Source organism: Ochotona princeps, chromosome 4 (genome assembly GCF_030435755.1).
Source record: "Ochotona princeps isolate mOchPri1 chromosome 4, mOchPri1.hap1, whole genome shotgun sequence".
NCBI lineage: Eukaryota > Metazoa > Chordata > Mammalia > Lagomorpha > Ochotonidae > Ochotona > Ochotona princeps.
This window is the reverse complement of record NC_080835.1, coordinates 53,768,111-53,783,621: the sequence shown is the minus strand read 5'-3', so window position 1 is coordinate 53,783,621 and position 15,511 is coordinate 53,768,111. Positions and strand designations below refer to the sequence as shown.

The 15,511-nt window shown below is 47.2% G+C and overlaps 1 protein-coding gene across 2 annotated transcripts in view; it reads left to right on the top strand.

The window, feature by feature from the left end:
• Positions 1-538: 538 nt before the first annotated feature.
• P4HA3 (prolyl 4-hydroxylase subunit alpha 3) overlaps positions 539-15,511 on the top strand; it is a 37,451-nt gene continuing 22,478 nt past the window's right edge. The window contains exons 1-3 of one of the 2 annotated variants that reach the window (XM_058663572.1): positions 539-772; positions 7,759-7,901; positions 8,657-8,880. In XM_058663572.1, coding sequence (XP_058519555.1) covers positions 573-772; positions 7,759-7,901; positions 8,657-8,880 — 567 coding nt within the window. In that variant the 5' untranslated portion in view covers positions 539-572. The remainder of the gene's footprint in view (positions 773-7,758; positions 7,902-8,656; positions 8,881-15,511) is intronic. The other variant, XM_004590040.2, reaches the window with a different exon arrangement.

Here is a 15,511-nt window from a genome sequence, read left to right as displayed (position 1 = left end):
ATCCCTCCCTGGGCTACTTCACTTCTGATAGTTAACGCAGGAGGGGAAGCAACAGAAGATGACCCAAGTACCTCAGCTTGTGCCACCCAGGCGCAGGCACCAGGATGGAGTTCCTGGCTTCTGCCTGACCCAGACCTGGCTGTCGCAACCATTTGGGGAGTGAAACAGAACGATTAAAGATCTCGCCCTCTCTCTTCTTGTTCTGCCTTTCAAATAAATATTTTTTATAAAATGCAGGTGCCTTTGGAAAGTTCCTGTATAAATCTATTGTTGCTGAAGAACCCTCCTGGATTCTGTACAGCTATCCTGTGCCCATACTTGCCCTAGGGCCACAGAACCGTGGAAACCCCTTCCTGGGTGACAAGCCCCTGGAAAGAAATTCGGGAAGCTGGAGCGCAGAAGGCTGGAGATGCTGGGCTCCGCCCGGCGTCCATGCAAAAGAGTTGCGGGACAAGGCAGGCCGGGCCGGGGCGGGGCCGGACGGGGTTGGCCGAGCAGGCACGGCGGTGTTCGGGCTGGCCGGGCAGCGGCGGGCGGACGGCTAGGACCGAGGGGACGCACGAGCACCGGCGATGGGCCCCGCGGCTCGGCTGGCGGCGCTGCTGGCGGCGCTGGCGCTCGGGGCCGGGGACCCTGCCGGGGCGGCGGCGCGCAGGGAAACCTTCTCGGCGCTGACCAGCGTGGCGCGCGCCCTGGGGCCTGAGCGCCGGCTGCTGGGGCTGCTGCGGCGCTACCTGCGCGGGGAGGAGGCGCGGCTGCGGGACCTGACCAGGTGAGGGCACTGCGGGCGCCGAGCGATGCGCGGGCCTGGGCGGGAGACGCCGAGGCACGGGAGCGAGCCAGGTGGGCTGGGTGGGACCCCGAAACTCCGCGGCGTAATATGTTGGGGGATGCGATGTCTGTCACAGCCGGTGGCACCCCAGTTGATCCACCGTGGGAAAGTGTAATGGGGTGACGGGCCGAGCTGTGGAAGGGTGTGGGGGAAGAATGTCCTCGGCTCTGTGTCACAGGCTCAGTGGGATGTGCAGTGACGCGGACACACTGTGAGGGTATGGGGGGAGACCTCGGAGGCTGCACCTCCTCCTTGAGTCCTGACTTTTTACGGGTATGGAGAGACGCCATGTGACCTGGCACACTCATGTTTGGGAAGAGTTGGGCGACAGTCTGTGACCCACTGTGGGATGGGATGGAATGGCCAGGATCCTATGGTTCTGATACTCTGCATATGAAGATGCCCGGGTCACTCCGTGAATAATGCTTGGTGCTCATGACTTCTCTCCACACATTTGTTGATACATCCACTAGAGTCAGGCACAGAAGGTAAAAGGAGGGTCCAGCCTCGCCACTGCCCTGTAGGAGTGTGGGTCTGTAGCATCTTTTGTGTTGAGAGAGGTCTGTCGCTTCCTCTGATCTCTATCTTGCTTCTCTAATCATGGAAAAACTAAGTTGCAGCTGAATGATCACAGATGAGCAAACCTGTAAAAAAAGTCATTCTTGCTGCTGAACCACTTATTGTGTTAGTTATTCTGCCAGTAGATTCCAGGGCTCCCCGTGGTAGCGTAAGGTAGTGTCAGTGCGGGCTGGCCAAGGTACTGGAACCACACAGGTAGCCTATCCAACTGGGACGGGTGAGTGATTTGGCATGACATCACATGTAGGAATGACTGTGTCAGGCCTTCTTGGCCTGGGACACAGAGAAGCCCACCACGCTACAGAAACCGTGGGAGTGAGCATGCCATGGTTGGAATATATGATTCTGTGCTGTTGTGTCATGTGACCCTCCCAATGAGCCGACACAACATAATTATAAAAATGAGTGAACATATGAGGCGGCAACACAATTTGTGTTAGTTAGCTTGTTGTTACTACAATGAAGTAGCTAAGAAAGCCCAGCTTATCAGGAAGTGTCTTAACCTCACAGCTTTGGAGGTTCGAGGTCCAAGACTGTGTGGGCCCCCTTGGGGTGACCTCTGATGAGGGTGGCAGATAATGGCAGAGCAAGGAGCATGAGATGACCCAGAGAGCACAGAGCACTGGATGCTTCTCTGGCGTATGTAATCAGTTCTCTCCCAGGAGCTGCCACCCAGAACACATCCCTAAAGACCAAAGGACTCCCTGCCCCCTGGGCCCACTTCCCTGCCACTGATAGCTGCTGGTGGATTGGTCCTCTTTGGACTGTTGTTAAGTTTCGCCTTTGAGGATAAAATGTCTGTGTGAGTTGAGGGACTGGACCTTAGTCATACTCTAGCAACAGTTTTGGGGGACATGGGAAGGATGTGAGCCACTGTGACTTTGTGAGAGAGCCCTTGTTGAAGGGAATCTATTCCCTTGTGGAGGTCAGTGTGACAGCCATTGCTTGGGACCCAGTTGTCACTGAATGTGGTCCGTGTTCTGAAATATTTAGTTTGCCTATCAGTAGTTATGTGCATGTCTGGATTTACTGTTGGTTTGAAAATAGTGTAATAAGATATCTACGTGTGTGTGTGTGTACTTTTTAAAGGTTTATTTATTTTTATCGGAAAGTCAAATTTATAGAGAGAAGGAGAGACAGAGAAAAATCTTCCATGCACTGATTCACTCCATAAATGGCTACAATGACTGGAGCTGATCCCATCCAAAGCCAGCAGACAAGAGTTTCTTCTAGGTCTCCCATGCTAATGCAGGGTCCCAAGGTTATGGGGCCATCCTCTGCTGCTTTCCCAGACCATAAGCAAGGAGCTGGATGGGAAGTGGAGCAGTTGGGACATGAACTAGTGCCCAGGCAGAGGATTAGCTAGTTGAGCCATCGTATTGAACCCAGTGTGGGTTAATTTTCAAAATAAAACAATGAATTTGGGTCCGGCACAATAGTGTAGTGGTTAAGGTCCTCTCCTTGAATGTGCTGGGATCTCATATGGGCACCAGTTCTAATCCCAGCAGCTCCACTTCTCATCCAGCTCCCTGCTTGTGGCCTGGGAAAGCAGTCGATGGCAGCCCAGAGCATTGGGATCCTGCACCCGTGTGGGGGACCCGAAAGAGGTTCCTGGCTCCTGGCTTTGGACTGGCTCAGCACTGGCCGTTGTGGCCAATTGGGGAGCAAATTATTGGATGGAAGATCTTCCTCTCTGTCTCTCCTGCTCTCTGTACATCTGCCTTTCCAGTAAAAATAAATAAATCTTAAAAAAAAAGAAATAAACAATAAATTCTATCAATCATGTCATTTTGAAGTCACATGGTTGCCTCGTGTTAACAGTGAAAGTTTGTGAAATCCAAGTGCATTGATTGAAATAGAACAGATCTATTTCTTTCTCATTTAAACATTTTAAAGTTTATTTTCATTTTATTTAAAAGACACAAAGACCAGTGGAGGGATCTGCCATCTGTGGGTTCTTTCCCCAAAAGCCTGTGACAACCAAGGCTAGGCCTGGCTGAAGCCAGAAGCCAGGGACTCTAGCCAGGTCGCCTACGTGGGGGCAGGATCCCGCTTACCTCTTAGAGTGTGTGTTAGAAGAGGCTGAACAGCTGGATGTGGGAAGTCCAAAGTGATACCTTAATCCTGCAACCACTTCTTCACCCAGAAATTGTTGTCTTTGACTTCAGAAACCAGCAGACCTCCTGCTACCCATGTGTTTGCTCTCATAGCAATAATCTCTTTTTTGGAGTGCTTCAGATGGAGTTGTGGGAGAGAAGTGAACAGCATGCCAGTGTCAGAGCTCTTGGGAAGCAGGCTGGGAAGAGAAAGTGTAAACATTCTGGTCAAAGCCGGCTGCCCCCCCCATGCTGGTCCCCTTCACCATTCTATCACCATCATCATTGCCAGAGCTTTGTTGCAGGGAGAGGTCTTACACAAACCTTATTGATGAGCCTCTCTCCTACAGAGAACTTTGAAAGAGTTTTGTATTCTACTCCTAACAAATGGAAACTTACATAAAATAGGAAACTCCAGGCTGGTACAGTTGGAGTTGCAAATGAATCCTCTGCCTGTGCTGCCAGCATCCCATATGGGGGCCAATTCGTATTCCAGTTGTTCCACTTCTGATTCAGCTCCCTACTAATAGCCTGGGAAAGCAGTAGAGGTTGCCTCAAGTCCTTGGGCCCCTGCACCCACGTGGGAGACCCGGAAGAGGTTCCTGGTTCCCGGTATCGGATCAGCGCGCACCGGCCCGTTGCGGCTCACTTGGGGAGTGAATCATCGGATGGAAGATCTTCCTCTCTGTCTCTCCTCCTCTCTGTATATCCAGCTTTCCAATAATAATAAATCTTCAAAAAAAAAATTAAAAAAAAAAGAAAAGCAGAGTTACAGAGAGAAGTTCTCCATCTGCTGGTTCATTCCCCAAGTGGCTGCAACTGCTAGAGCTAAGCTGATCCGAAGCCAAGAGCCAGGAGCTTCTTCTGGGTCTCCCATGTGGGTGCAGGGTCCCAAGGCTTTGAGCCGTCCTCGACTGCTTTCCCAGGCCACAAGCAGGGAGCTGGATGGGAAGTGGAGCTGCCGGGATTAGAACCGGCGCCTATATGGGATCCCGGTGCGTTCAAGGTGAGGACTTTAGCCACTAGGCCACGCCGCCAGGCCCAACTCTGCTTTTCAAATAACTCTTTTTAAAAATAGGATGTGAGCAAACTGCAGGTTAGCGGCTTATTCTTTGATTATTTTTCCAGTGTTCTTTCTAACACACGTAATGTCGGTCCTGCTTGTTTCTTCTGGTACAACAGGATGTGGGCCAACAAACTATGTGAGGTTTTATTAGTGGCCGAGGTACATGTGCTTGGGTGTTTCTGAGTTCAACAGTATAACAGACCTCTATTTGGACCCTTGTCTCTGACCTTGGGCAAGTTCCTTTATCTCTTTAAGCTTTAGTCTCCTACCTGCAATTTGATGACAGAAATACCACTTGCCTCACTAGGATTGGTGGAAGGGTTAAGTGTCCTATTAAGGCATGTATCATGGTATTGGACATGAAATAATTGTCAAATATTAAACCTATGATTAATGTGTAAGACTGACATTAACTTGTGTTGTAAAGGCACAGATTTAAATTTTTAAAAAATCAGAAAGAAACTAAAATTTTACTGATTGTGGTGCTTCTTTGTGGCACAGTTAAGCTGCCGCTTGCAGCACTGACATCCCATGTGAGCACTGTTTGATTCTCAGCAGCTCTACTTCCAGTTCAGTTCCTTGTTAATGTGCTTGAGAAAGCAGCAAAAGATACAGCCCAAGTGGCTGGGCTTCTGCTACCCACGTGGCAGAGCCAGATGGAGTTCCTGGCTTCTGGCTACTGTGACCATTTGGTTGGGGGGTGTGTAGTGAACCAGTGCATGGAAGCTCTGTTTCCCATTTTGTCTCTTTCTTTCTCTGTGACTGCCTTTCAGATAAATACTTTTTGTTTTGTTTTAGAAAATACAATTTTACTGATTCTTTTCTGAGATCACTTGGGAGCATTTCGTCACTGTAGTTTGAGGTTTTTGATACTGTCGGTCTGTTCCCTAGTAAAGCTCTAAAGCCCAGGGAGATGTTTGCTTTTTCAAGTAAGAATGTTGAGTTCCTGCTCAGGTTTCTATATCCCTCGTCCAGTGATCTTATGTAACTGGAGATGTGCTTTCCAAGGCCCTCAGATTTTTTTTAACTGCTAAATGGTAAAATGAAGTATGTTTTGATGTCGAAACTCCTTTCTAGACCCAGCCAATGAAGAAAATTGCAGCAGTTCCCTGGAACATACAGTTCTGCACTAGTGCAGTCTGTCTGGTGGTTCCACTACTGTGTACAGCCTCCAGCTGTGTTGTTGTTCCTGTTGCTGCGGCCTTCAAAACCACCAGGAGCGCAAGGGCAGGATCAGCAGCAGTCGTTTCTGTGCTAGGAATTAGACAGTCTAATTCATCCAAATATCTAATTAATATGAATATCTCAGAAGAGCCAAGACAAGGTCATTTTTGAACTTCAAAGGAGAACATATTGAACTGAAATATGTACTGCTGCTGGAGAACCTAGGCTATGTACATTTAATGCACAGATCGGGTTGCAAATTTTATGTGCGGATTCTGGAAGGAACGAATCTGATTTTCCACTCTCAGCAACATTTGTTAAAGAAAAAAAAATACCCACTTAGGAACCCTTGAAGTTTGAGCTTGGTATCTTGTAACTCAGTCTCTGGAAACCACCTATTTGCTCAGGGCTGGGCACAGGCCCAACTCTAAGCCTCCAGACCAGCCTCAAATATCAGTCGACAGTTTTTCCTTTTTTTTTTTTTTTCTTTGTGCAACAGAGAAATCGCCTATCTGAACACGGGCTAGACTGGATGGGCCGCAGTGGAGCAAAAATCCCTGGCCTGCCTACATCCAGTCAGAGTGTCAAGTGAGAGGAGGGAGGACCCGGGTTTGCTGGCTGACCTAATGGCCTCCTCCCTGCTCGCCTTTTTTCCCTTTGTATCTCAGTTTCTTCTGATGCCTGTTAAACATCAGCCCTCCAGCTAAGGAGGCATCTCCTCATTCAGCCAAGGACAAGATGCTGGGGCTACCTAGCAAGAGGAGTGCTCTGCGAGGATCTGTAATGCCGCGGGGGCTTGGCTGGCTCGGAGCTGCTCTGTGGGTTCCTCCAGTGCCTGCCTAGCCAGCTGTCGCATAAAACCGCTGCCCGCACAGCCTCCACCGTTCCTGGACACTGACTCTGAGCTGGCCCCAAGCCCAGGGCTCTGCCTATTAAGTTTTCTTCATCTAGCAGTGGAATCTCTGCTGCTAAGCAGTTCCATATGGACCAAAGCAGGAACTAATACGCAAGTAATAAAGATCCCACTCCCTGGAGACCGGTTCCCTTTCAAAACCCTAGGGTAACACCACACACACACTGCCCTGTCCTGGGGATCAGAGACATGCTGGGACTTGATTGGCTTCTGGTTTCCTCTGTAGGGGCAATCTAGGTCCAGATTCTTTTACCTTCATTTACGTTGCAATGATCTCACAGCTGGCTCCTGGGAAGCTGTGAGGCAAGGTGCCTGCTAGCTTAGGCCCCAATTCATAGTGAAGAGCTCCACTCTTTAGAAATCCTCAAGTTAGACTCAGCTTCCGGGGTGGGTGGGTGGGTGGAGTCCTTCCTCTGGCCACTCCCTCTGCCATTCATTGGCACCCCCTTCCCCTCCCGGAAGTTCCACACCCTGCTCTCACCAAAGGACTTATGCTGTGTCTACACTCTTACACATATACCTTCCCAGACACATTGACAGGGAGCTGGATTGGAAGTGGAACAGCTGGGACTTAAACTGGCAACCATATGGGATGACAGCGCTGCAGACTGAGGCCTAACTTACTATGCCTCAATTTCAGCTTCTCCCCCGTCCTCTAATATGATGCCTTTTTATTCCCACCTGCCTTAGGTGTCCTGCCTACAAACAGCTGCAGCCTTAAAGGCTCACTTCTCTCAGAACACAGATCACAATTCAGTGATGTTTTTGAGTTTCTGCTAGATGCTGGATAATGGGTCCAGGGCAGGTGATGGGAGGAGGCTTCCTTGTTTTGTGTGCTCTAGAGAGCTGAATCTTGCCTTGCTTTGTGTGTCTGGCATCTAGTGGGATGCCTAACGTGTGATAATTGGCTGGTGCAGACTGGCTCCATGAACATACCTTTGTTGTGTATGTAGTTTTCACATCCTTCCTGCTTGTGTGGCTTTTTTGCTTGGACCATTCCATGGCTCTTAAGAGGTTCCACATTGCTGTTCTGGCAGCTCTTACCAGCCACCTACTGCGCCAGCCTTTCCCGTAACAGGGAGTGAAATCCCTCTGCTCGTTCTTGCAGATTCTATGACAAGGTGTTGGCTTTGCATGAGGACTCCCCCACCCCTGTGGCGAACCCCCTGCTTGCTTTCACCCTCATCAAGCGCCTGCAGTCTGACTGGAGGAACGTGGTGCATAGCCTGGAAGCCAGTGAGAACATCCGAGGTAAATGGGGGAGCAGGTCTAGAGGGCAGGAAGCCAGCTTCTGCCACCTGTCTCAGGAGGAAGGAGAGAGAAATATAATGGGGGCCGTACCACAGGTGGGTGAGTGTCCCCTGATGGCCTGCGCCCTGCCAGGTGCTAAGCTGTGGCTCCCCTCACCGAGTAGGCACCAGAAGGCAGGTGTCTGTCCATTATCTCCACTACAGCCCTGTGGAGGAGTACAGGATGGGCCTCCCCACTTACATAGATAAAGAAAGCAAGACCTTTTCCCTTTTTTTTTTTAAAGATTTATTTAAATTTTTATTGGAAAGGCAGATTTACAGAGGAAAGAGAGAGATCCTCCATCTGCTGGTTCATTCACAAAATGGCTGCAACAGCCAGAGCTCGGCTAATCCAAAACTAGGATTTAAAAGCTTCTCAGACTAGCACATGGGTGCAGGGCCATCTTCCGCTGCTTTCCCAGGCACGTTAGCAGGGAGCTAGATCATAAGTGGAGCAGCCGGGACTTAAATTGGTGTCTTTATGGGATGCCAGCACTGAAGGCAGCTCCTGTTTCATTATCTTGCCTTGCTCCCTCATTCATTCTGAGTGTTTCTCATTCAGAACATGATAAGAAAGCATCCATTCTGTGCCGGGAACCCCCAGAAAACTCAAACATGATCTCAGGAAATGTTTGCCGGTGGTCACGCTTTGTGTGCATTGTATGCCCAGTAGATGTTTTCCCTGAATGTCCCATGGATGTCTTCTGCATCTTACAGCCCTGAAGGATGGTTTTGAGAAAGTGGAGGAAGATCTCCCAGCCTTTGAGGACCTGGAGGGGGCGGCCAGGGCCCTGATGCGGCTGCAGGACGTGTACATGCTCAATGTCAAGGGCCTGGCCCGTGGGGTCTTTCAGAGGGTCACGGGCTCCACTGTCACCAACCTCTACAGCCCCCATCGGCTCTTCTCTCTCACGGCGGATGACTGCTTCCAAGTGGGCAAGGTAAGCAGACCCAGGAACTGGGCCAGGTGCTCAGTTCTGTCTTCCTGTGGCTGCAGTATCTCTGACCCAATTGCTGTAGCCTGATGGTTAAATTGGAAATCTGATACCATTGCCATTTTCAGGGAAAGAACCCAGACTTCAGAGAGGATGAATGACATGCATAAGATCTACATCATTTCAAATCGTTGAACTGTATTTTAAACCTGATCTTGAACTCCATATCTCACTCTCTTTGCAGTAGTGAAGATGCTCATGTACTGAGGACACCCTGCAGAGCATAAGGGGCCAATTAGGCCAGGACCATGGGCATTCACTGGGCCATTGAATTCTTGCAGTGCCCTAAGTGGAGCACCCTGCCAGCAGATAAGCCAATGGGAGGGAGGAGAGAGCTGGGGAAAGGGTGCAGGGGAGAGTAAGAGATGGTAATGTGCAGGCAAAGGCATGTGAACTCAGCCTCCTGAAGCTTTCTGGAATCCACTGCAACATTTCCCAAGCATTCGGAAACACAGAACTCCAGTAGTGTCAGAAAACTGAGGCTGTCCACTTGAACATGGGCTAGAGGAAGCTGACTTCAGAATCCCATTTGAGATAGTTAGTTGACCTTAGAGCACAAGTTACAGTCACACCTGAGATGACTTTACAATATGCTCTTTGGCACACCTTGCCTTGGGAGGCAGTGGAGTAAAACTTTCCATCATTGGGCCCTATCCCTACTCTGTCATCTGTGCCCAGGTAACCACCCTACTGATTGCATGGTACATGCACTTTGAAGTCCATCTTCTTTTGTTCAGCACATTGTATCTGTAAAATTCATTCATAGCGTTGCATTCGCCGGTAATTCATTCTTCATTGATGTTAATGTTGCTGGATAGTATTCCGATGTACCACAGATTGTTTATCTAGTCACCTGTTGGCGGATATTTGGATGGTTCTCACTTTGGCTTGCTATAGACATAGCTGCTGTTGACATTCTTATGCATGTCTTTGGACGTAGTTTTGCCAGGCAAAAGAATGAAGTTCTGTCATTAACAGGTGACCAAATCCGTTTCATCTATACTTCCCTGTCACTCCCTGAATTGTTGGGTTTTCACAACCTTTTATTTATTTAATTTATTTGGAAGCGAAACAGAGACAGATCTCCCATCCTGTGGTTCATACCCCCAAATGCTCACAATAGCCAGCAGCACCATCCAGATCTCCCTTCCACATGGGTGGCAGGACCTAAATACTTGAGCTATCAGTGCTGCCACCCAGGGTGGGTATTAGCAGGAAGCTGGATGGGGAGCACAGCTGGGAATGGAACCCAATATGAGACGTAAGCCTTCTAGGTGGCACCAGCAACTGAGTCACCAGCAACACGTACCCCCCACAGACTATCTTAAAGCAGGACTGCCTTTTGATCTTCTGAAATTTTTTTTTGTACCTTTTTTTTCTTATTATTATCATTTTATGATATAGTTCCATAGGCCCTGGGATTTCCCTTACCCCCTCTCCAAATCCCCTCGCCCGCTGAATTCCCCTATATTATTACTATAGTGTAATTCTTCTTAAACAGTCAAATGTCCATCATTATTGGGATGGACAATGGCAGAGAGTCTAGCATCCTATTGTCAAGATATAGTAAACTGTTTAATTTGGAGTCCATCTTTATCTGGAAGTAGAGATGCATACTGCATTGTATACTCACATCTGGATATGATAGTCTCCATTACACAGTTACTATACATCCCCTTAAATGAAAAGCCACAGTACAAAACCAGCAACAGGAAGAAAGATAGAAATTTATAACACAGTGAAGTTAGAAACATGCTACTGGAATTGACAATCTCCATTATACAGTCATTATACATCCCCTTAAATGAAAAGCCACAAAACAAAATCAACAACAGGAAGAAAAAAAAAATAAAAATGCCATGAAGTTAAATAACAAGCTACTGAATGACTAATTTGTCGCTGAAAAAATGAAAAAAGAAAATCAAGAGCCTTCTTGAAAAAAATGATGCTACTGTATGATCTATGAGTCAGTGAAGAATTTAATGAGAAAGAGGTGTTTTGAAGAGATGAAATTTAAAAAAATCAAAATCCATGAGATATAGTTTCTGTTGATCTTTGTTGGCGAGATATGTCTTCTGTAGGCAACAAATGGGTTTGTTTTTTAATCTAGTCCACTAATCTATGATATTTGATTTTTTAGTTTAAGCCGTTTACATTCAGAGTTAAAATGAATAGGTGGTAATTTGATCCTGTCTTTTTAGCAATGGGTTGTTCATTGATTTAGTCTTCTGTTATTTTACTGGGATGCTCTTCACATTTGCCTTTGGTTTTGGTGGGTGCTATTCCTTTTCTCCGTCAAGAGAATGTCTGTAAGTATCCTGTGTAGGGCAGGTTTGGAAGAGGCATATTTTTTAACTTTTCTTTATTGTGAAAGAATTTTATTTCATTTTCAAAGACAGAGGAAAGTTTTGCTGTATGTTATCCTGGGCTGACAATTTTTTTCTTTTAGAATAAGGAATATGTTGCTCCATTCTCTTCTGGCCTGTAGAGTTTCCCGTGAGAGGTCTCCTGTGAATTTAATTTACATTCCTTTATATGTCAATTAATTTTTTTCACGAGCACATCCAACAATGTTTTTCTTATATTCGATTGAAGAGAGCTTGATTATCATGTGTCGTGGTGAAGATTGCTTTTGATCAGGCCTGTTGGGAGTTCTGTGCCCCTCATGGATGTTGTTGCCCAATTCTATCTCCAGATTAGGGAGAGTTTCCCTTATTGTTTCATTGAATACACCTTTAATTCCAGCTTCTTTTCTGCACCTTCTGGGACTCCCTTAACTCTTATAATTTGGCTTTTTAATAGTGTCATAATTCTTGAATACTTTTTTTAGCTTGACCCATCTCTTGTTCCAGCTTTTTTTTTGTTTCTATCTACTGGTGATAGGAAATATGTTCCAATTCTGAGATTCTTTATTCTGCCTCCTTCATTCTATTTTGGAGACTCTCCATTGTACTTTTAATTTGCTCCACTGTATTCCTCATTTCTGATATATTTGCTTTCATTTGATTCATTTCCTGTGTGACATGTTCCTTAAATTTCTTTAACTCCTGTATTATGTGTTTCTCATTGTTGGTAAGAAGCTTTATAACATGTGTTTTGAATTCTGTATCCCCATTTTCTTGATGTATTCTTAAGTTAACTCTGAGTTTGGCAAAGCCTTTTGCTCCTTTGCAGGGGAGTCTTCAGTAATATTCATTTTGCCATTGTCTCCTTTTCTCTTGGTCATTGTACTTATGGTTATCAGATTCTTCTCCTTGGAGCAGGTTTCTTTTTTCTTTCTTTTTTTTTTTAAAGAATTATTCATTTTATTACAGCCAGATATACAGAGAGGAGGAGAGACAGAGAGGAAGATCTTCCATCCGATGATTCACTCCCCAAGTGAGCCACAACGGGCTGATGCGCGCCGATCCGAAGCTGGGAACCTGGCACCTCTTCCGGGTCTCCCATGCGGGTGCAGGGTCCCAATGCATTGGGCCATCCTCAACTGCTTTTCCCAGGCCACAGGCAGGGAGCTGGATGGGAAGTGGAGCTGCCGGGATTAGAACTGGCGCCCATATGGGATCCCGGGGCTTTCAAGGCGAGGACTTTAGCCGCTAGGCCACACCGCCAGGCCCTCTTTCCTTTTTTTTAAAGATTTATTTATTTTTATTGCAAAGTCAGATATACACATAGGAGGAAAGACAGAGAGGAAGATCTTCCATCCGATGATTCACTCCCCAAGTGACCGCAACAGCCAGTGCTGCGCCGATCCGATGCCGGGAACCAGGAACCTCTTCCGGGTCTCCCACGTGGGTGCAGGGTCCCAAGGCTCTGGGCCGTCCTCGACTGCTTTCCCAGACCACAAGCAGGGAGCTGGATGGGAAGTGGGGCAGCTGGGATTAAAACCGGTGCACATATGGGATCCCAGCGTGTTCATGGTGAGGACTTTAGCTGCTAGACCGCTTGCCCAAGGGGCACGTTTTTAGGCTCTATCACCCACACATCTTCAATTCAATTTTACTTATTGTGGTTGGTACACGGCTCTTTGTTTGCAATCAGTTGTGCCACTCCCTCCAGCGAGTTCCAGGTCTGGGTTCTTATGTTAGACTTCCACCATGGTCTCAGTAGCCCCAGCTCCTGGCTCACTATTTTTCCACCTCCTGTGACACCATGCTGAGGCTGCACCTATTGTCTGTACAACCTTTCTCCCACTTCAGGTTTGAGCAGTTCCCAAGGTTAGGGAGATACCAGGTGTCCTATATAGTGAGGTGGTTGATGGTGCTAATCTTGCCAGAAACTGTGGGCTGTTAGGTCTGAGGGTCACATGGACCTATTTTGACCCATTCTATGCCGTAGTCGGTGTTATGCACTGAGCTCAGTGAGTTCGCTCCCAGCTCAGCACATATGCAACTCACTGTTGTCCTTGCTCTGCTAAAGCCTTTGCTACACTGTAGAAACTGGTGCCTGATGTACCACTACTAGAGTTCTTGGTCTGCTGACCGTCAGGTGTGAGAGCTACCTGGACCTTTCTTGGGTGGAAGCTGTAGGATGCCACATTGTTGCTATTCGCTGAGCCAGAAATGAATTCACTCCCAGCTCAGTGCATGCACAGTACTGTTTCATAGCCTGTCTCCCTGCACAAAATGGCACCTGATTCAGCCCTAGGGGGCTGACTGGGCTGTGAAATCCACCCTGTGCCCACACCGCCTGTGTAAGACTTGCCCCTCTGTCTCTGCTCCTGGTCAAATCAAACAGACCAGCAGGACAGGCAGTTCTTTGCCTGGGTTCACCGCCTGAGCTCCCGCTGAACACCCCTTCCCACCTTGTTGCTGGTGGAGTTACGGCTGCCAGTGCAGTTCAATTGCCTCTTGCTGAATTCTGCTGAATTATTGGTCACTGTAACACCATTGTTGTGTCTGCTGATTTCCTGTGTGTGTCAGTCTCCAGGTGCCTCTCTGCTGTCGTTCTATATTCTCCTATTTCTTGGAATGTGCCCTCTCTGCTTCATACTGGCTGATGTTTCTGTCTAAAGGTGTCCTTATGCTATTCCACCATTCTTTTTTTTTTTTTTTTTCAAGATTTTTGGGCCCCAGTGTAACAGCCTAGTGGCTAAAGTCCTCACCTTGCATGTGCTGGATTCCCATTTGGGTACTGGTTTGTATCCTGGCTACTACACTTCCCATCCAGCTCCCTGCTTGTGGCTTAGGAAAGCAGTAGAAGATAGCCCAAGACCTTGGGACCTGGCACCCACATGGGAGACATGGAAGAAGCTCCTGTCTCCTGGCTTCAGTGGTTTTATTGGAAAGGCAGATGTACAGAGAAAAGGAAAGACTTTCTCTTTAGACTTTCTTTCTAGAGAGATCTTCCATCTGCTGATTCACTCCCCAAGTGGCCACAATGGCTGGAGCTGAGGTGATCTGAAGCCAGGAGCCAGGAGCCTCTTCCGGATCTCCCATGTGGGTGCAGGTTTCCAAGGTCTTGGGCTATCCTTGAACTGTTTTCCCAGGCTACAAGCAGGGACCGGGATGGGAAGTGGAACAGTTGGGATCTGAACCAATCCATATGGGATCCCAGGCATGCAGGTTGATGATTTAGCCATTAGGCTATCATGATAGGCCCTGTTTCAACATTCTTAACTGATTCTGCCATCAAATAATGTGTGTTGTCTTTCAAATAAAAAAACCAAAAAGTTGTTCTGCATGTGATCCATTTGTATGAGGTTTTTGGAGATCAGTGGCTTTATAGCCTAAGAATTCTGAACATCAAGGTAACCAGGACTAACCCCTACCTCTGTCCTAGTTGATCAAAGGCTATTATAGATTTTTAGCTAAGTTTTTGTTTCTGGTATCTGGTACATGGTAAAATGATTCCTAAGTATATTGTGTTTGGAAGCATTTTAATTGCCACAGTCTGCCATATGTCTGGGACTTGATGTTCTTTATGGAAATCTGTATTGAATAACATGGCAGGAAAAACTCAGCCTTTTTTTTTTCATGATTTTTTTCAACCCAAACTCCTTATAATAAGAATCTTGAGACCTGAAAGATAAAATAGCCTGTTAATGGCAGCCCTGAAATGGAAGCTGATGTGTCATTCCGAGTGCAGAATTTCAGTCCTCCAAGTTCTGACCTGACTAGATGTGATGCCTAAATCAGATCGTTTTTGGTAAGAATTTGCCCACTCTAAGGTGTTGTAATTCCAGGTTTGTCTCCAAAACCAACTTCCAGGAAGTTCCACTTGCAGCTCTGGTATTCTGGTTAACTGCAAGTTGTTAGGGGACAGGAACTTTCATCTGGCCCGTGTGGCCATGTTGCCCGCCATTCCAGCATTTCACAGATCCCAACTTCATGAAGCACCACCATGTCCCAAGTCCATCTTTATTGTGGTGTCTGCTGCGTTGTGCTTCTCTGTTGGATTACTCACATGTTCCTCACTTGATCTCAACTCTTTGAGGACAGCAATGATGGGGCAAAGGGTGAGGAGGGATTGGAAACCCAAGAAGACAGATCTTCAACAAGTGTTGAATGAATAAATGAATGAATTTAACCAATTCTTCACACTGCTGGTACCAATATCATTCTACATACACAGCATTCAA